This window comes from Trichosurus vulpecula, chromosome 7 (assembly GCF_011100635.1).
Source record: "Trichosurus vulpecula isolate mTriVul1 chromosome 7, mTriVul1.pri, whole genome shotgun sequence".
Classification (NCBI taxonomy): Eukaryota; Metazoa; Chordata; class Mammalia; order Diprotodontia; family Phalangeridae; genus Trichosurus; species Trichosurus vulpecula.
In genome coordinates, this window is record NC_050579.1 from 113,005,606 (window position 1) to 113,027,337 (window position 21,732).

The following is a 21,732-nucleotide window of genomic DNA, read 5'->3' on the forward strand; positions in this document are numbered from 1 at the left end:
GGGGTGATGACAAGGGACTGTGACTTCAGGAGAATATGGAGACTAGGAAGCTCACAACTGACAGCTTCAATTTTCACAGTATATTATGAAGCAGGGTCTGAAGCACTGTATGAGGGGCTCTGAAGAGAGAAGTTTGTGGTTAGTGGAACAGACTATCGATCCTGGAGGAGTAAAAGATTTCTAACAGATACAACTACAGCCTGGTTTGGTAACTTCCTCTAGCTCTTTTCAGCAGGAGGTGAGAAGAATGGAGGGGATGGATGATGACAGTAATCCAAAGTTGGAGTTTGGAACGGGTAACAGGACAAGGGAGTCAGGGATTCAAGAACAGAGGATAACATACCATTGAACTAGTTCGCTAAGGGGGTGAGACTGGGAAGAGGGTGTAGCCTGGGCAGGGTTGAGGGTCTGAGGAAATACTAAGGTGTAGGAGAATTAGAAATCTTGATGAATAACAAAGAATAAGAGGTATAAGGTGATGGGAGAAATGGAATTAGAAGAGATTTTATTAGATAAAGGAATTTTAGAACTCTTTTCCTTCCAAGTGTTACATGTCTGGACAATGGCGAAATCAAGGGTATGACCCACTCTGTATGTAGGTAGCTGAGGTAGAATGAAGGAATAGGTCATGGTGGTTGAGAAACTGAGGAACAAGGTGGTTGGTGTAGAGAATACAAATATTTAAGTTGACGTCCCCTACTATAAAGTCTGGAACTGTTCTGATCAGATTTTCAATTGCTATTTTCACTCACAGGAATAGCATATTTTGGAAAGGAGTGGTCAGTAATATATGTCTTCCAGGAAAAGCTTAGACAAAGCACAAACATAAAATTTATTCAATTCTCTACTTCATGGACCAGATTTCTTCACGGAACTTAGAATTCATAACTTCCTGGTTCCCATGACTGAATCTTGTAGAGTTATAATAATTTCTACAAGTAGAGAAAATTACTCCATTGGCTTGGTACAAGTACAAGAACTCAACAGAGAATATAGTGGGTCGATTTGTACTATAATGTATTCATTATTTTACAAATATACAAATTTAATTATATCAGAATATGAATATGAGTATAAGCAACTATATGTATACAAAATTATATTTTCTAAATTTCTAAAACATTTTGAGAAATATTTTCTAATATATTCTTTTCCTTTTGGAATTCTTTTGGAATTATATTTTCTGTAGAGTAAAATGTCTAAAAAAAAAAAATTCAGGGAAGCACTCTTGTTAAAGTCCCTTACCTGGAGGCACACTGCTCTATTTGGGAATGTGTATCATCCTGAAATTGTGAAGCCTCAGAGAGTCTGAAAAGAAAAAAAATGACATCATGTTACATGTTCAAATATAGGCACATTACACTAACAGAAACGTTAGATCAATTAAAGTAAATAAATTTGCCATGCAAAGAGACCACTAGGATTGTTATCCAAGGATGTAGTATTATTTATTGCCAAGAGTTTAGTAATTACCGCATGCTAATGAAAGAATATGAGCATTAGCCTTCTGCATATAAAGTCTATATATACTCACTCATATTGCTCTGGCCACATACTGATGAGTGTGATAGGACTATAAGGAGGAGAAAGGGAGGGAAAAACCACAGAACAAATACTTTAATGTAATTCCAAACAACTAGGGATAAAAGAAACACTTCTTAATCTGTCCCCACCCATACACCTGGATTCAGTCAGGCCCCAAATAAGAAAATCAAAATAAACAGAAGCCAGAGTACAGCTACAGAAGAAAGAAACATATTAAAATGTATACTTATTTAAAGGAAATAAAATGTCTTACAATCTATCACTGAAAAAGAAATTTTTAAATAAACTAAAAATTTTATTATAATACACATCTGGAAGAGATGGTCATCATTGCTTCTTTCTCTGTTTTTTAAAACAGAAGAGTAAATTAGGCTAAGGAGTGGATGTCAGGGAAGAATACTGGAAATGGGATTAAGACTTGGAAATAAGAGGCTGGGTGCTATCTTAACAGAAGATCTGACATCTCCTCTACTCAATAAATTCCAGTGGCACCCTACTACCTCCAAAATCAAATATTAAAATATTCTGGCTTTTAAATTCCTTCATACCCTGGCCTTGTTGAATCTTTCCAGTCTTCTTATCCTTCACTCCTTTCCATGTACCCTATAATCCAGTAACACCAGCCTCCTTGCTATTCTTTGGACAAGACAAACCAATTCCCTACTCTGGGCATTTTCAAAGACTATCCTTCATGCCTGGAATGTTCTCTCTTATCTCTGTTTCCTGGTCAGCAGAAGTCCCACCATCCAGGAGAAGGCATTCTCAATCTCCCTTAATGCTAGTGCTTTCCTTCTGTTAATTATTTTGGATATGTCTTCCATGAAAGGCTTAGACAAAGCACAAACATAAAATTTATTCAATCCTCTACTCCATGGAACAAATTTCTTTATGGAAATTAAGAATTCATAGCTTCCTGGTTCTCACAACTGAACCTCACAGAGTTATAATAAGATAATTTCTACAAGTAGAGAAAATTACTCCACTGGCTTGGTACAAGTACAAGAAATTAACACAGAATATGGTGGGTCGATGTGCACTATAATGCAGTCATTATTTTTACAAATATACAAATAAAATTATATCATAATATAAATATGGATGTATGAGTATGAGCAATTATATTTATGTGTATACAAAATTATATTTTCTAAATTTCTAAAATGTTTTGGGAAATATTTTTTATATTTTCTTTCCCTTTTGGAATTATATTTTCCGTAGAGCAAAATGTATATAAAAAAAATTCAGGGAAGCATTCTTGTTAAAGTCCCTTACCTGGAGGTACACTGGTCTACTTGGGAATGTGCATCATCCTGACCTTGTTGTGAGGCCTCAGAGGGTCTGCAAAGAAAAAAATTGACATTATGTTACACATTCAAATATGGGCACATTACATTAACAGAAATGTTAGATCAACTAAAATAATAAATTTGCCAATCAAAGAGACCACTAGGATTGTTATCCAGGGATGTAGTATTATTTATTGCCAAGAGTTTAGTAATTACCGCATGCTAATAAAAAAATCTGAGCATTAGCCTTCCGCATATAAGGTCTATATATACTCACTCATATTGCACTGGCCACATACTGATGAGTGTGATAGGACTGTAAGGAGGGGAAAGGGGGAAAAAAACCACAGAACAAATACTTTAATGTAATTCCAAACAACTAGGGATAAAAGAAACACTTCTTAATCTGTCCCCACCCATACACCTGGATTCAGTCAGGCCCCAAATAAGAAAATCAAAATAAACAGAAGCCAGAGTACAGCTACAGAAGAAAGAAAAGGTATTAAAATGTATACTTATTTAAAGGAAATAAAATGTTTTACAATCTATCACTGAGAAAGAAATTTTAAAATAAACTAAAATAAAATTGTATAATACACATCTGGATGAGATGGTCATCATTGCTTCTTTTTCTGTTTTTATTTTTTGTTTGTTTTTTTAAAACAGAAGAGTAAATTTAGAAAGCTGAAGCCTAAGGAATAGAGGTCAGGGAAGGATACTGGAAATGGGATTAAGAGTAGGCAATAAAAGGCTGGGTGCTTTCTTCTGGGGGGAAAAAGATCATCCTAAACATCTTCCCTCTGCTCAATAAATTCCAGTGGCTCCCCAATATCTCCAGGATCAAATATTAAAATATTTTGGCTTTTAAATTCCTTCATAACCTGGCTTTGTCCTATCTTTCCAGACTTCTGATACCTCAACTCCTCTCCACGTACTCTATAATCCAGTAACACTGGCCTCCTTGCTATTTTTTGAACAAGACAATGCAATTCCCTACTCTGGGCATAGTCAAAGACTATCCTACAATCCTGGAACTCTCTCCCTCATCTCTGCCTCCTGGTCAGAAGTCCCACCTTCCACAAGAAGCCTTTCTCAATTTCCCTTAATGCTAATGCCATCCTTATGTAGATTATGTCAGATTTATCCTGTTGTTTGTAAACACAGTTGTTGGTAAATTGGCTCCTGGTTAGACTACGAATTCCCTGAAAGCAGATATTGTCTTTTTTCTTTCTTTGTATCCACAGCATTTAGCACAGTGCCTGGCTTAATGAAAGCTCCTTGACTGACTATTCCCAAGCTTAATGCAGCACATGAATAGAACTAAACATCTATTCATTTCTTTCCAATTACATTTTCTAAAATATGCTCTACAATAACCTTATATTTCTGCAAGTTATCTCAACTCAGCCATCGTTTACCAGGCATCTCTAAGGGATCGTTGGTGGTTATGACATTTTAAAAGTCATTGTCATATTTACCTTTCTGTTCATCTCTAGGCCAATACCCTGACAGAGATTTAGATTCCAAGACAGGAAAACAGTGCTGAGAGAAACTGGGAGAGACTTGTATGAAGTAAGCAGAACCAAGCTAAACCAATGTACACGATAGTGTCAAACAACGCAAACATCATTGAAGTCAATGCAATGACCAATCTCAATTCTAGAGGGCCCACAATTAAAAACATCTCTTTCATCTCAGGAAAGGGGTAGTAGACCTAAGTAAGTGAATTTCTGGACAAGATCAGTGTGTCAAGGTTTGTTTGCTTTGCTTAACAGTCTTCCCTTGGTTTCTTCCTTGGAACCTCCATTTAAGGAATAACACACATGCTGCCTCCTAACCCGGTTCAGCCCTTGACTCCCCAGACTACTTTTCCACCTCGCCCTTTCCCTTTTTTCAGCTCCCTTTTATACACTGTTTTCTGCCCCACCCCCCCTCCTTAGAATGTAAGCTCTTTAAGGGGAGGGGCTGGCTTTATATTGTTTTGCTTGTATTTATATTCCCAGTACTAAGCATGGTGCCTGGTACACAGTAAAGGCTTAATAAATCTATCTATCTACCTATCTATCTCTCTGTCTATCCACTTTGCTACAGGTGAGCATTGTGGGGGCTGGGGGCTTGGCAGATGGGAAGAGAACTCAGAAATGACAGTGATGAGAACACTATAAAAATAATGAAAAAACAAAACCAGAAACAAATAACAACAACAAACACAAGACTCCACAGCCTCAAAATATCAGAAAATCACTTGTTGTTTTGTTGAACATCCATTTAAACAAATTCAAACTCTAGTTTTGCATGTAAGTTGCAAGTATGAAACGTGTAAAAATTAACACTTTGCTGAACTAAACTTAAAATACCTCAACAAAAGCTCCTATGGCTTAAATCAAGAGAAAGAAGCCTTTGAATTATTTCACCAACACCTAATATTCCCATTTCTATTATACATTCAGCAACAAAGAAAAATGATTTCATACTATTATGGAACTAGGAACAGAGACTTTCTAATTCAAGTTAGGAACTGTAAATTAATTCTCTTTGGATCTATTTTCAAAAAAGCTACTTTCATATTCTGCCTATTAGGGTAAATTTCTTAATATCTTCATGACACCTGCCTATTCATAAAACCAGTATAACAGCACATAATATAAGCTGCTTAACATTAAACAACAGTTGCCTGCATTCTTTTTTTTAAGCTATTAAAAAATTGGGTATATGGGTAGCAAGTAATTATGTGAACAATTTCCTAGGCACTTTGGGGCTTCTGATTTGTATTTGCTATATAAATTCCATAAATAGAAATTGCATGAGAAAATATGTCTCAAATTCAAGTGCACTAGGGCATTTCTCACAAATTTTTATGATTAAAAGAATGTGTTTTTGATCTTAATGGAAATGGGAAAAGCTTTGTGAGGCTGCTTGACTGGTTCTTGTGAAGTTAATTCAGCTGGCACAGAGTACTGCACTGTTAGAAATGGCAGAGACAGGCAGCTGAATGGAAAAATGTTCACAGCTCTTCACATATTTGGGCAAATTATAAGAAAAGGAAATAAGATTTTAAAATATCTTCACCCAACTTTTAAGTTCCACTAGAGGAAAAAAATTAAATCAAAGAGGCCAGAGGCTAAAGATGTCAACAGCATCATAACATATTGGCATTTGATTCAGGGAAAGGAAGAAAAAAAATAAACCAAGGTTAAATTCTTCTTGTATAATTAGGAGCTACCCTTTAAGAAAGTATGGCTTATATATTCATTAGGACGAGTTAAATAATAAAATGTTACCATATTATATCCAGAGTGTCTAGTGAAGCAAGTGTTATTGCTAATGGAATATGCCAGTTGTCCTCCATAAACTACTAATTTTCAAAGAATTCAAATGTAACAAAACACACTTAATAAAATTATTCTGAATAATTTGATTTTTTGGTAATTCATAAAATAAACTTTTGGCTATTGTAAGTCCTTAGGGTACTCATTATAAACACTGATTCTCCTCATGTCATAATGCAGACAGCTTGGAAAATAGGGTTGACTCTCTACTGACCCAAAGCAATTCGCTCTAAGTTGTTTTATGTTTAATAAATTTTTGGCAGCTTTCTAAGTTACCTTCTACCTCTAGTTCATTAAAGTGATGTAAAAGCTATACAAAAAATTCCAGTTGAGTTCTATGCCTATTTAGACCCAAGATAAATGCGTTTACTGATTTATTATTATAAATACTGATTAATGATGGCTAACATAATAATGATGATCTTTTGTATTACTGCCTCATTTTTTTTTAAGGCCCACTGACATTATAAAGTGATTTGCTTCTTTTGCATGTACCTGTCAAAGGTATTGATTGGGTACATACTATTAAGCCAACTTGGTTGTGAGCCAAGTGAGGCAGTCAAGTAATTCTCCAAATCCAAGTTGGTGACAGTCTTTTTAAGGACCCCTATTTTCCAACACCTAGGCCAATTGTGGTGTTAAGAACATCTGTCTACTCGAGTACATCATCATGTGGTCTAGGCTAGTTTTTTCCTTAAAAAATACCAAAACCAGCTTTAAGACTAAATTGTCTTAGGAGACTTAAGGCATAGGCCCTCAACTTCAATTCCTGATCAGTTGAGGACAAAAATCACAAGAAGCTTCTCCCTTCTGATGGATCGCCACACAGAGGCAGGGGAGCTGCTCTCATTCTGTATCAACTTGAGCATCTTGACAACATCCTTGTTTAATACCCTTCCTCTGCTGTGGCTGATTAAATCTCTTTTTGTCAACTGTTAGATCTTTCCTGATTTCCTTCAAATCTCAGATAAAACACCATGCTTTCAAGGAGCCTTTCCTGGTCCCGTAAGACCCTAGCCTTTCCACGCTAAGATAACCTCCAATTTATTTTGCATAAAATCTCATATGAACATAGTTGTTTGCCTACCATCTCCTTCTCTTAGAATATGAGGTAGCTAAAGACAGGGACTCTCTTTCTTTTTGCTTTTATTTGTATTCCCAGCATTTAGTACAGGCTCTAGCACTTAGCTTAATAAATGTTTGTTAACTAAGAGAATTTCATTTCATTCTAACATAGAACCTAAACAACCAGAAGAATAGGCCAGTCAGGATACAGTCATATCATCAGTGTTCTTAAGTTTTTATTGATCTTTTTTTTTTTAACATCACCAGACTCTTCAATATCTTGCCTCTCCCACTCCCAGAGTGAACTATTTCATATAATAAACTGTATGTTTTAAAGCCAAAAAAAGGGAAGAGGAAAAAAATCAATGCAATTTATTAATGCACCAAAACATTATGAAAATATGCAATGCACAACACTAGTGATTTTCCCACATCTGCCAAGGAGTGCATGGGCCTGGGGTCTCTTCACGTACCTCTTCTTTCAGGCCATGCTTTTTCTTCATAATTTTACAAAACTAACTTTTTACTATTTTGTGTGTGTGTGTATGTGAGATTGTTCTTTTCTTTTTATATTATTGTAATTGTGTATACCATTTTCTTGGCTTTGCTTACTGTTGTTTTTTTCCCCTATCATTGCACAAGGACAAATCATTGTTTTTCTAAGAGGAAAATAACCATAAAGAATCATAGTCTAGAAAGGAATTTATGTATTACATGCCACCCTGGGACTGGAGGAGAAAGTATGTGTTTATTATTAAAGGTATTTAGGGAAATCAATTGTACTTTCTCAGGAGTCAGTAAATATCTTTCTAAAGTAAACACAAATTTCTGGTTTACTCTGTATTAACTTTTGGAGCTCAATTTCCCTTGATTTAACTTTGGGGGAAATGGTAAACAACTGGATATCCTTCTCGTACACCACTTCTGCTTCTCCATTTTCATTTATTTAGAAAGACAAAGTCTGCCTAAACAGCTATAAAATTCAATAAATAAATCTTAGCATGGGTTTCCCTTTCCTTATCTTGGTAACTGTTCTTTTAAGAAAAATCTCAGTAACCAAACTTTCCAAAATAATCACGTATAATTACTGGCCACTAAACGATAGGCTGTCACATGATGCAAATAGAAAAAGGCACAATAAGGCCTATTAGAATGTCTAATATCCTGTATAAATAACTACAAAACAAGTTGCCAGCTCACCAATCCCCTGCTGCTCCCCAGTCACTCCACCTTGACAAGAGTAAAATAAATGAGATACTACCCACCCACACAAATGGTTATTCACTCTATGAAAGTAAAAAAGTGGCTGCTAGACTTACGAACTCTAGCAATATGACTTATACTAGGATGATAAGTTTATTCTGGGCACTAAATATACTGCCCTACTGTAGTTAGTACTTACGTCTTTTGTTTCTAATTTAGGTTTTGTAGAACCCAGTCCAGCTCTATTTATTTTTCTTGCGTAAATGTCAGCTGATCAATGTGTGAGTAATGTGGGGCATATTCACCCATCACCCCCTACTCCGAAAAAACCAAACGAACAATACCACACAACACAAATTACTCAGAATAGCCAAGATGATCTCTGCTATCCCACTTGCTTCTTCAGTAACTCCTGGGATAGCAAGTTAACAAGGAATGATATAACTAATAACATCATTAAATTTGACACAAGAAAGCAAATGATGATACAAGAAATGCCCAAAACGATCAAATATATCCTGACAAATCATATGAAGAATGTTGGTACTGGGGGCACAGATGTTGACAACTTTTCCAAAGTGACATCGTGTCTAACTCAGACCTATCCCGTTATCCCTTTAAATAGCAGCTTTCTGGGATAATGTTTCACGGGATCATAGATTTAGAGTAAGAAGGGACCTCAGAGGTCACGTAGTCTGACCTCCTCATTTTATAGATGAAGAAACTAAAGTCCTCATTGGCTTCACGGCTTTCAAAAGGCCTCTCAGTAGTCAAAGAGCCGTATCTGAAGCAAGGTCCTCTGACTCTCAGTCTAATTCTCTTTCTATTATTTAAAAAGACAAATGAATTATGATATTAACTAAGGAAAATCACACATAACGTAGAGAGAATGATGCATCAGACATTAAAACAAACAAGTGACTTCATACATACAGAGAGGCAGACAGATATAGCTATATAGACGTCTAAAAATGTAAAGGACAACAACAACAAAATAAGATGTACAAGTACCCTTCTTTTACTTGTGATTTTTAAAAAAAAGTAATTTCCTTGAATAACTTTTAGTTTTGGGCAAACTCTTAATTCACTGAAATTGGTTCATCAAAAACAAGGCAGAGAGCTAAGTGTGGTAGTGTATGCCCACATCCCATGCTAGGATGGCCCCAGCTAATGTATAGGTTGAGACTAGATCTCATGAGCTGAGGTGTTAGTGGTCTATGTAGATGGGTGTCCACACTAACTTCAGTGAGCCTCCGACAAGCAGAGGAGATACCAGATTGCCTAAGGAGAGGCAAACTGGTCCTGGGTGATAACAGAGGACATAAAAGCTTCCATGTCTTTAGGTAGAAGGAACAGACCTGTGAGTGGACAGGGCAAGATAGGGAGACTCAGTCTTAAAGACAAATTAAAAAACAAAAGCAATGTATAAGACGTTTCAGGAAGGCAGATTTCTTTTTTATGCAGTTCTGTTTCATTTACGGCAGGAGTTCGTAAACTGAGGTTCATGAACTTGTTTTTAAAATATTTGATATATAACTGTGTGTGTGTGTGCATTCATTCCTATATATCTTATTCTTTGCATTTAAAAACAATACTCTGAGAAGGGGTCCATAGGTTTCAGACTTGTTAAGGGGTCAGGTCCATGACACCAAAAAAAGGGTGAAGGACCTCCGATTTCAAGCTATTTTTAATTATGGCTATTAGTAAATATACAAATATTTCTTGTTTTAAAACAAAGGAAAGAGATACTTTATATTGCATAGGTAGTCCTCTAGATAGTCAGAAAGTCAAATAAAATAATAACTGAGATTTAAATATTACTTTAAGGGTTTGCAAAGTGTTTGAAATACAACATCTCTCATTTGATCCTCATAATAACCCCAGGAGGTAGGTACTAGAAACATTATTGTCCTTATTTTACAGATGAGGAAGCTGAGGATAAGACAGTTTAAATGAGCTGCAGATCTCATATAGCTGGTGTCAAAAGGCCGGCTTTAACATCATCTCCTCTAGAGATAGCTAGATGGCACAGTGAATGAATAGAATGCTGCGCCTGGAGTTAGGAAGACCAAAATTCAAATCTGGCCTCAGATACTTACTAGCTATGTGACCGTGGGCAAGTCACTTAACCTTTTTCTGCATCGCTAAATTGCAAAAAAAAGGACTAACATCTTCTACTTTACAGGGCTGTGGCAAGATCAAATGGGATAACATGTATAAAGCACTTAGCACAGTGCCTGGCACATAGTAGGTGCTTAATAATGCTTGTTTCTTTCTTTCCCTCTCCTGACTTCAAGTCCAATACTCTTTCTATTGATCATAGATCCTTTTTGTTTAATTTCTTGTTATTACCAAAAGTGAAATAAATTCATCATTTAGAAAATCACTGTCTACAGCCTGTATGCATCACATGAAAATAAATCAAATGAAAGTGTTCTGTGATTCTACTTGACGGGAAAGGATAAAACACCTCGCCTCATTTTTTTTTTCATGGGATGTGTCCTGGTTGTAGGCCCAGTGATTTTCCAAACTGATTTCAACATTGCTGAGAAATTATCCGTAGGTATAATGTACTAGATGATTTATACCTTTCACTGGCAAAACAGAATTAGCTGTAAGTTTCTCAAAGCCCAGAACTTTACTTTGAAGTCAAAGCATTCCAGTTATTTCTTACTATAGATTTTTCATGGGATACGATGGAAAAGAGACCCTTTCATTCATTTTAAACAAAACAGCAAAATTGTCAAAATGCTTTGCCATAGTCATTTGACAGACTTTTTTCATTCTCTTACCAGAGTTGTTTCCTTCTACTCTGTCATGAACTCTGATGATTCTTCTTAACAAAAAAGGATGTTTTCCAAATATTCAAAGCAGAGGCACAGGTGCCTCTGTATGTTAAAGATATGCCTTGATTTTTGTCTAAGAGTTATTCATTCTATTCTCTATAGGATATTAGTTATTCCCTTTAGTTCTATAATGAAATTTTATACACACACACACGCGCGCGCACACATGCACATACATGAATAAAGAAAATGAAATTTGGGGGAACATACTTTAATCCTAGGTATTTCTTCTCAGTAATTTTCTAAATTCACTGTGGTCACTTATGTTCCAAATTATCTTCTGCATTTTTATTTTGTAAAGAGTTTTTGTCCTTTAGGATGTTAACTTAAAGCAAAATTTCTTTACTTTGGGTTATATAATCCAAATTCATTTTTACTATTTTGAACATTATTTCTTTCTGGTGCCCAATTATAATCTTTGGGAAAAGAATGATATTCTGTCTGTTAGTCTATTCTCACATAATGTTCCACTCCTTTATCCATTCAGGGGTTACAGACTCATGAAGATCAAAAGTTTTAGAGATAACTGGAATTTTGTGACCTTTAGTAAGTTTTATAGCTGAGATCATAAAAGGTACATAGTTAATAAAGATGCAAAACATGCAACAGGAGCCTATAAAATTATCAACATAAATGGAAAAACACATGAAAAGGATGGACAGTGATTTAAAGTCAAAATTCATTTGTAACTGGAAAAATAGAAGGCCAGCCAGGAAAAGATGGAAAAATAAACATAAATTTTATGAGTCTGAGGCAAATATACCACACTAAACCTACATTTTGTGCTGTTATTTCCAAAAGCAAATGGTTTAAAAAAAACTTTCTATAAATAATGATTTTATAAGTTTCACTGAAAAATATTCCTCATTAAAGTTCTTTGTACTTATTTTTTTTTTGGTATCCCTACCATAAAGAAAAACACTAAATAAAAGTTTAGGTCACGGTTCTAGAAAAAAATGGAAACTTACGTTTCTAAGTTGGCACCTTCAAGAACTGTCTGCACAGGCAGGTAGCCAAGCTGGGGTTTGGCAAAGTGCTTCTTCGACCTGAACTTATTTCTTAACACCTTTGTGAAGTCTCGTACATCTTCTCCTGATGTTGCCTATGAGGGTAAGTAAATCCAACATCTCTAATTAGAATTACAAAAGATCGTTATTTACAGTAACAGCAGAGTGAAGGAAGAGGAGAAGGGGACACTTCTGAGGGCAGATCGGTCCAGCAGTTATGTGGTTCTAAAACATGACATAATTTATGTTCCCAAAGCATAAAGCTCAAAGATCTCAGGGACTATTACATATACTAGGTAATTGATGGGTTCCTTCTTTCTGTTTAGAAATAAATGATCAACTGGAACTTTTCCTGAAGCGCTGGTAACAGATCCAGAAACACCGAAATTAAAACAACAAAAAATGGTCAGTTTTGGAGTTGCTTGTTGCTGATCCTTGACACATGAAAAAAAATATCATTAATATAAAACTTGATGATGACTGTTTCTGTTTGAGAGGCTGAATCATAGGACCTTTGGAATTCATGAGCCTATTAGATAATATAATAATAAATGATAATTATAACAATAACTGACATTGATATTATGTTTTATTCGTTTTCCACCTGGCCAAACTCCTTTGGACTGACTTCCATCATGGCCTCAGGATCCTCCTTGTCATCCTGTGAGACCACATCAACCCCGGCACTCACACATCATCCATACTCTCAATATCCTATGCTCCTCTGATTAGAGGCCTAGAGGGAAGAGCAAAGAGCTCCTCTCAAAGCCTCCATTTAAAGAGGGCTTCCAGGCCAGCCATCTATTCATTTTCTACATGGCTGCACTTATTTGGACTGGACTTCCTCATGCTCTCATGCCCCCTACCTCTCTGCTTGCTTCTCCCCTACCCCCTTTTTTCAGCTTCCTTTCATGTGCTATCTTTCCAATTAGAATGTACACTCTTTGAGGGAAGAGACTAGCTTTTACCTTTTTGTATCCCCAGCACTTAGCACAGAGCCAGGCACATAGAAGGCATTAAAAAATGTTCATTGACTGACTAAAGCTTTCAAAGCACTTTATATATAGTATCTTACACTTGACTAGGATTGTGAGCACTGACTATTAAAATGATAATGCATAGAAATAGGATAGTTAGAAGGCAGGATGGGTTTAGAAAGGAAGATGATGGTTTCAATTTAGACATGAGTTTGAGGAACTGGCAGCACATTCAGGGAAGGATATAACACAGTTGTTTGGAAATATGAAGCTGCCATTTATGGGTGGTATCAAGGTTAGGATACTGATTTGTAAGTCATTTTATAGAAGTGCTAACTGAAGCCATGTGAATCAATGAGATTACAACTGAGGTAAATATACAAAGAAGAGCAAGGAGACCCAAAGACACCTAATGTAAAGAGACAAATTTGACCTCTGGTGTATCCTGAGACATGGTGGAACAAAACCTATGCCTGGAATATGGCTCTATGTTACTCAAAATGATCGGCTAAAATAAAATACGGGAGTGATTGAGGTGGTATTACATGTTGAGAAGATAGGCTTATGCGTGGGGAAGGTGCACAGCGATGAACACTTAAGCAAAGATCAGTGGAGGCAGAATAGGAGACAATTCTGCCGGGAAAGAATGACACAGGTCACCTGATCAGAAAAGGGAAACAGATGAGGAATTTGGAAACAGAACACAATAAACAAAAAGCATGATGTAACAGAGATGGTATACTTCAATATAGACAGTTCTTGCTTTACATAAATCTGTATTACTCATATTCGATTTTATGTAAAGAATTCTGGAAGAAATCTATATTCCAAAAAATTTGACAGAGATGAAACATTCCAAGAAGTGAGTAACAAGATTGTAAAATTAGCACAAGAATTGAAGCTAGACATGACTGAAAATGATGTGGAGGAGTTGATTGAGTCTCAAGGAGAACTGTCAAACGAGGATCTGATTGAGTTGGTAGGTGAAAGATTGCAAAAGAAGAAAGGGAAGCTTTGGAACCCTAGGTTGAACGAAGAAGGTTCACAATGAAACAGCTGCCAGAAGCATTTCATCGTTTGAGTGAATTTTTTTCTTATATTGAAAAGATGGATCCAAATTCTTCAAGATTTTAAAAGTTCAAAGACTAGTTGAGGATAATATTGCTTGCTGTCATCAGATATATGAGGAAAAAAAGAACCACTATCCAAATATCTCTCAATAGTTTATTAAAAAAGAAAAGTCATGCAGCCAATTACCAGCAGTAAAGGCTAGGTGCAGCAGGTGGGGAAGGGGCAACATACTGCACCCACCTACGCTAACTTTACAGTATTGTGCATACTTCATCATCAACTTTATCTTTCATTTCATAATTTTGTTTATTATCATAGTACAGTATTTAATGTCTGCATTTTGATACCTTTTATGACATATAAAGATATTATTTTACATACGCCTTTGTTATAATAGGCTAAGTGAAGTGGGTGAGTAGGGACAAATTCACATCATGTGAGAGCAGCTTTACATAAAGGTTTATGGAACAGTCCACTTAAATAAAGCAAGAACTATCTATATGTGAACATCTGTTGGAACTCTCTTTGTCAAAAGCAGAGTAGTTAATAATTTCTTTAATTGTCTTAAAAATAATTTCACTTTTCAAAAGGCAGAAAAATCAACAAAGATAAATTTTCTCATAGAGTTAAACCTCACTAATAGGGCTGCTGGTAGCTAGGGTGGAAATAGTACCAACCTTAGAGGGAAGTGACCACTCTCTCTTAAGAGTTCTGATGAAGGGTAAGCCAGACATAGAATGACAACCACACTGAAATTTGGGAGAATAGATTTCAAAGCAATCAGGAGAAAGATAGCTAATCTATGCCCCTCAAGATAGGCATAACTTCCAGGAAAAGTAAGGTGACCATCCTGTTGTGCTCTTTGTGATCAGACCACCTGTAGATGGTTGCATTCAGTTATGGGCAGTTTAGGAAGAACATTGATAAGATGGCAAAATTCCTAGGGCAAACAGAATGGTGAGGCCATGCCATGTAAGGGTCACTTGAAGGAAATGGGGATAGTTAACCTAGAGAACAGAAGACAAAGTAGTATCTGAAGGGCTTTTTTGTACAAGAAGGGTAAGTCTTGCTCTGTTTGGCCACAAAGGGCAGACATAAGAGCAATGGATAGAAGCTTCTGAGAGGCAAATTTTAGCTTAAGTGTTAAACCCCCTCCCTCCCAAATCTTTTTAACAATAAGAACTGTCCAAAAGTGGAATAAGCTGCCCCAGGAAGTGATGGTTTCCTCCTCACTGGAGATTTTTGAACAGAGGCTGATTCACCACTTGTTGAATATATTGTAACTGACATTCTTTTTCAGGTACAGGTGAGATTTAAAGCTGCAGAGAGTAGTTTAGGTCCCAGTGAAAAAAAGAGGGCTGTGATGAACTTGATAACACTCTTTGCCCCCCGAACTCCCAAATAGACACTGCCTGTTATAAAATAAAATATGGCATAAGGGAAAAAACATTTATTCATAAAGAACACATAAAATGTTAAGATCATAGGAAAAACCAAAATCATATCACATTATTTTAATTCACATCACAGTAAATACTCACAAAATCCAACCTTCCAAATCACAGCTTTTCAAATTGGAACACTCATGGAATGAAACATATCTAAAATTAATTACTTGCAGAAGGCAACTAAACTGCTTTTGGTTTTTCACTAGAATGATAAAACTTCTAACGCTATAAACTTTTAACATGAGATCTTAACTTGAAAACTAAGAGAAAATAAAAATATTTTAAATAAATTGTATTTTTGTAATATATGTATGTGTATCATTTAACCTTTTATAAGTTGATAATTATTAAATTTTTAAATACATGCTTTTATCATAACAAATTCAAATTGTGTCTCAAAGTCACAAAATGAAACTATTCACAAATGCTACATTTAAAAAATAATTTATTCAGCAAAGTCATTACTTTACTTAAGAGAAAACCACACATAACTGTCAAAGTACCAAAGTGAATGTTTGTATATAGTAAGAAATATTCAGAAATTCTTCTTTTATGGCACAAGTCTGCAAGGCATACATATAGTAAGAATTTCTTTAAAATATAATTATATTCTTTTCTTAATAATGTCATTAGCAGTTCTTTGGTTGACTACGGTCCTTATTAACCGAAAACTGAAAGAATTTTGTATACAATTATTTTTCTTTTGAAATACATCAATTTTACAACGGATATAAAAAAACTGAAAAAATAATACAATTGAGAAAGCAGAAAAAAGGCAACATAGGCCTTAGGCACTAGTAATTTGTATTCACTTTCTCCCTCTTGTTGGACCTATTTAGACCACGTAACTGCTAAGGCTTCTTCCAATTCTAAAATGTGATTCTGTGAGATAACATAGAAGGACACTCACATTTGGAAGATATTAAGAGGAACAGGATGCAGAAAAAGAGATGTAAAAAGAGAAAGTTTTCAGATAAATAACTAGAGTAAGAGAATATAATATAATAGACTCCAAGAAGAGCATCTCTAGAAGGAAAGGGGTGGCAACACTGTAAAATGCTGTAGAGAGGCAAAGAATGAATACAGGAAGAATCTATAGCCAAATTTTTAGCTAAAACAAGCAGGTAATTTACTTTAAAAAAAAAAGTAATACTAAAAAAAGTCATCTAAAGTAATAAAAAAATCAGAATCAGAGGATTTTTTAAAATTTCTTTTTAAATCGAGTCTTGGTTACCAACAGAAAACATTAATTAGGAATCACATTCAACAACACCAAAAATTATACTTCTCCATTAAAAATCTATTCCAGTGTGTGTCTCATTGTGGTGTGGTGGTAGTTATGGGTCCTAAGACTAGGCCAACAAAATCTAAGACATGGCAAATTCTAGCAAGCTGAAAAGACCCAGCATGGGCTGTTTTCTGGGAAGCCAATTTGTTGTTTAGATCTAGTTTCTTTGGGCACAGCAATCTACGAAACCATCTACTAAGGAAGGCCTAGGGGTTTCCTATGTTGAGACTGGTGGGAGGACAGGAACATAAAGTCAGAGTTTTTGATGTTCCAAAAGGACAATGACATACGCACATGCATATGTCATGGGAGCAGTCTCAAAACCACTCTTAAGCAATTATTAATTAGGTACTTAATGTATCTAAAAATGCTTAACTAAATAAGGCTTTCTAGACTGACCCAACAGTCAGTCAATACACATCGATTAAGTACTGATACGTGTCAGCACTATGCTACACCCTGACAAAACAAAGAGAAGCAAAAGATAGTTCTGTCCTTACCCTCAAGGAGCCCACAATCTAATGAGGGAAATAAGCAAACAAATACATGCAAACAAGCTATATACGTGATAAATAGGAAATAATTAACAGAAGGAAGGCATTAAAATTAAGTGGGATTGGGAAAGGTTTCCTATAGAAGAAGGGATTTTAGTTGGAACCTGAAGGAAGCTAAGGAGGCTAGGAGGGAGACATTTAAGTGATTGGAAATTTTAAAATTTCTACTCATCTAATCTAGAGGTTATTAACCTATGGATTACATAGTTATTCCCAAGGTTCTCCCCATTTATATATGAATACGTAAGTTTAAGTAAACCCACCTTCTATGGAATGAGTAATGTCTTCTCTATTTTTATCTATTATTGTTCAAATGTAGGTAGATATCACTAGATATTACTATGATTAATAAAATAAAAATTCATTTGAAACTATTACTGATGTCATAGTAGTCTTTTGTTATTATGTATTTTCTCAATAAATGGATGTTAATTCTATAACTATTATCAAAGAAATCCATTACTCTCATATTCTAAAATATTAGTGACTATTGTCTATATACCACCATAATTTGTCATTCAGAAGTATGTAATTTATGTATTCAGATAAAAAGATCACCTTTGCTTTTTGTCCATTACCTAAATGCATGATATATAATAAATTTGTTGTTTGCTTGCCTAGAAAAGGTGTAAATTTACAAAATGTCTACCTAAATCTGGATTTCTCCTAAGGTTCTGATTTGAAATTTGCAAAATTTCAGTGTATTTTTATGTATCGCCTTGACATTTTGGAGGACATTTAATCATACATTTTAATCATTGCTTCCTGGTCATTTTCCTTTCAACCAAGAAGCTATTGCCCAAGTTATAATTCCTAGAATCACTAAATTCACTAGCACTAGGAATGTCACACAATTTAGAAGGAGAAATGAAAAATAATTCATCACACAAAAGCTATGGATAACATTTACATTGGCAGCATACATTTAATTCCTTTGGGATACAGCCATACTCTAGCAGAAGGAATCATAAGACATAGTGAGGCTAAGTTTTTTTTTTTAAATCAAAAAACATAACTTCTAAATTTCTGTATTTATAAAATCTGGGAACTGGTTTAGCTTAGTTTTTCACTTCTATACCACTATGCCCAGTGATGGTAGTGAGAAATATTAAAAGTCTTCTGGCAAAAGACTTGGAATTATAAGGAAGAAGAGAATTTAAAATTACCCCATGGTTGGTATACTTCATCTTCATTCTTTTTTTTTTAAATTGCATTTAAGATTATGATAATGTTAATACACAGTTCTCAGCATATTACACAGAAGAAGGTAAAAAGGTTTGACAGATTTTATAATATTTCTGCCCCAGATAATTGTTACTGTTTAATCATTTCAGATGTGTCTGACTCTTTATGATCCCATTTGAGGTTTTCTTGGCAGAGATACTTGAGTGGTTTGCCATTTCCTTCTCCAGCTCATTTTACAGATGAGGAAACTGAGGTAAACAGGTTTAAACGACCTGCCCAGGGAAACAATTACTAAGTGTGTCTAAGGCCAGATTTGAACTCATAAAGACAAGTCTTCCTGACTTCAGGCTGAGTACTCTATACATTACACCACTTAGCTGCCCTCCCCAAATAATACAGTATTTTGAATTTTAAAAGAGAAAGAAAATGACAACCCAAAATATCAGTGCTCTTTTCTCAAGTTTGTATGAGGTGTGGTTATAATGTACTTTTCTTTTTTAAATATTTTTTTAAAATTTATTTATTTTTGGTTTACAACACTCAGTTCCACAAGCTTTTGAGTTTTAAATTTTCTCCCCCTCTTTCCCTTCTGGCTCCCCAAGATGGTGTGCAATCTTATATAGGCTCTACATATACATTTATGTTAAACATCTTTTTACATATAACGTACTTTTCAAAGAATCGTGACAGAATACATATTCTTCTATGTAATATTATGTGTATTAGGACATATACATATAAATGTATACATTAGAAATAGATAACAGACAGGTGAGTGATAAATAGATAAAATAGATACAGATTGCCTAGATCCAGCAGGTAGGAAAAAAAAACCACTTAATAACAAGGAAAAAATCAAAGTTATAAACAATAAAACTCAGTCTTTTGGGCCTATGAAGGATCATCATCTTCATCTGGAATATGTCCCAAAAGTAACATAATTTTGAAGTAATATTTCCATCTTGAAAATGGTCCATTTCACAAATACAGAAATCAATACTTGAAAATGATATGTGGATACTTTCAAACATGTGAACGTGCTTTCTCTGCGTGTGTGATCTGTATACAAATACGTAGAAAACTGTATTTTAAAAAAACCTTGGATCCACCCCACGTACTTAATCTGTTGTCATATTGTGTCATTTCTACTTTCACAACTTCTCCCCTACACATTCCATTCTCTCTACTCAAACAGCAGCCAACCTGATACCGTCTCCCATCCATCACCTCTCAATTGCAATAGCTTTCTAATTGGTATCCCTGCCTCAAGTGTTTCCTCACTCCAAAACACCTTCCATTCAGCTGCCAAAATTATCTTTCAAAGTATAAGTTTGCCCATGTCACCATGTTGCTCAATAAACTCCAGTGCTCCCTCATCTTTCCCAAGTCAAATACACAGTCCTCTGCTTGGCACTTGAAGTACTTCAGATTGAACCTGTCCCCTTCCTCCATTTCCAGTCTTTTTATACTTTAATTCTCTCATTCTACAAAGTAGCCACACTGGCTTGCTTGCTATTCTTTTCACACAGCGCTCCATCTTCTTACTCTATGTCTCTGCATTGGCAGTCCCTTATACTTGGAATGCTCTTCTCCCCTCATCTTTTCCTAGTACCTTCCCTGGCTACCTTTAAGACTCAACTCAAATCCCATCTTCTGCTGGAGGCCTTTCCCAGTTTCCTTACTGATGCTGGCTTCCCCTTGTGATTACTTTCCATTTAGTCTGTGTGTGTATGTATACAACCATTTATGTATTGTCTTTCTTATAAGAATGTGAGCTTCTAGAGGGCAGAAACAGTGTCACTGCCTTTCTTCCTATCCTCAGTGCTTGGTACCTAGTAAATGATTAATAAGTGGCTTGTTGACTGAGTAGAAAGCTGAATAGAAAGTTGACTTGAGTAGAAAGTTGGGAAGTTGTATTTTTCCTCCAATGGTTCTAAAAAGATATCAGAATTTCTCTTTATATTGGTACTTTGGTGGATTTATGATTTCATTACTGTAAGTACCCTTTCACCTACAGAGTGGAGAAATTCTCTGTCTTCCTTCTCTCATCCTGAATATTTTTTTTGTTCATGTTTTCCCTCAAAAAAGCCATAAACCTAGCTAATTTGCTGAGAAACTTCCTTTTGTTTTTTTTTTTTCAATAGTTCAGAAGAATCAACTTAGCTTTATTTTTTATGTACCAGGAAAAGATTGGCAACTACACACTGTGGACTTACAGTTGATAGTAACAGTACCAAGAGAGTTACAAAGACCAAGGAAACCTTTACAAACACATACTAAGTGGATACCTTTGAGTCTCAACTACCATCACAAACACTAATATCAGTCAATAAATTAAACAACATATGAAAGTGTCAATGACTAATACCAAAAGATACTTTGAGGAAAAAATGATCAAAACAAGTCCCTAGCAAAGCCAATAAAGACCCAAGAAGGAAAGGTTTTTCATTCATCCAGGTGGCACAGTGATTAATATTGGACCTGGAGTTGGGAAGACCTGAATTTGAATTCAGCCTCAGACACTTCTTAGCTACATGACACTGGCCAAATCATCTAACCTCTGTCTGCCTCGATTTCTTCAACTATCAAATGGGGGTTAGTAATAGCACCTTTTTACCAGGGTTATTGTGAGGACCAAAGGAAAGAATCATTGTAAAGTGCTTTGTAAACCTTAAAGTACCACATAAATGCTGGTATTAGTATTATTTTTATATTTTTATCCCTCAGAAATTTTTTATGCTATTCAAGATGAAGTAGGAAGAAAAATTGATTTAATTCAATTATCTTTTCTGATTTAAAATCTCCAAGATTTGTTGTGTATTATATTAATAAGTCATTCATAATGTATGTGTATATTTACTACATAAAAACATTATAGAATCACAGAATTTCACAATTGCAAGGGACCTCAGTGAGCCAGTCACACAT

General features: G+C 35.2%; 1 protein-coding gene across 2 annotated transcripts in view; it reads right to left on the bottom strand.

Annotated features, from left to right (window-relative positions):
* UTRN (utrophin) overlaps window positions 1-21,732 on the bottom strand; it is a 467,326-nt gene that overhangs the window by 36,498 nt on the left and 409,096 nt on the right. The window contains exons 16-20 of one of the 2 annotated variants that reach the window (XM_036766849.1): window positions 12,243-12,376; window positions 3,109-3,147; window positions 2,818-2,883; window positions 1,535-1,573; window positions 1,246-1,308 (exon numbers count right to left, since the gene is read on the bottom strand). In XM_036766849.1, the coding sequence (XP_036622744.1) occupies window positions 1,246-1,308; window positions 1,535-1,573; window positions 2,818-2,883; window positions 3,109-3,147; window positions 12,243-12,376 (341 nt within the window). The remainder of the gene's footprint in view (window positions 1-1,245; window positions 1,309-1,534; window positions 1,574-2,817; window positions 2,884-3,108; window positions 3,148-12,242; window positions 12,377-21,732) is intronic. The other variant, XM_036766848.1, reaches the window with a different exon arrangement.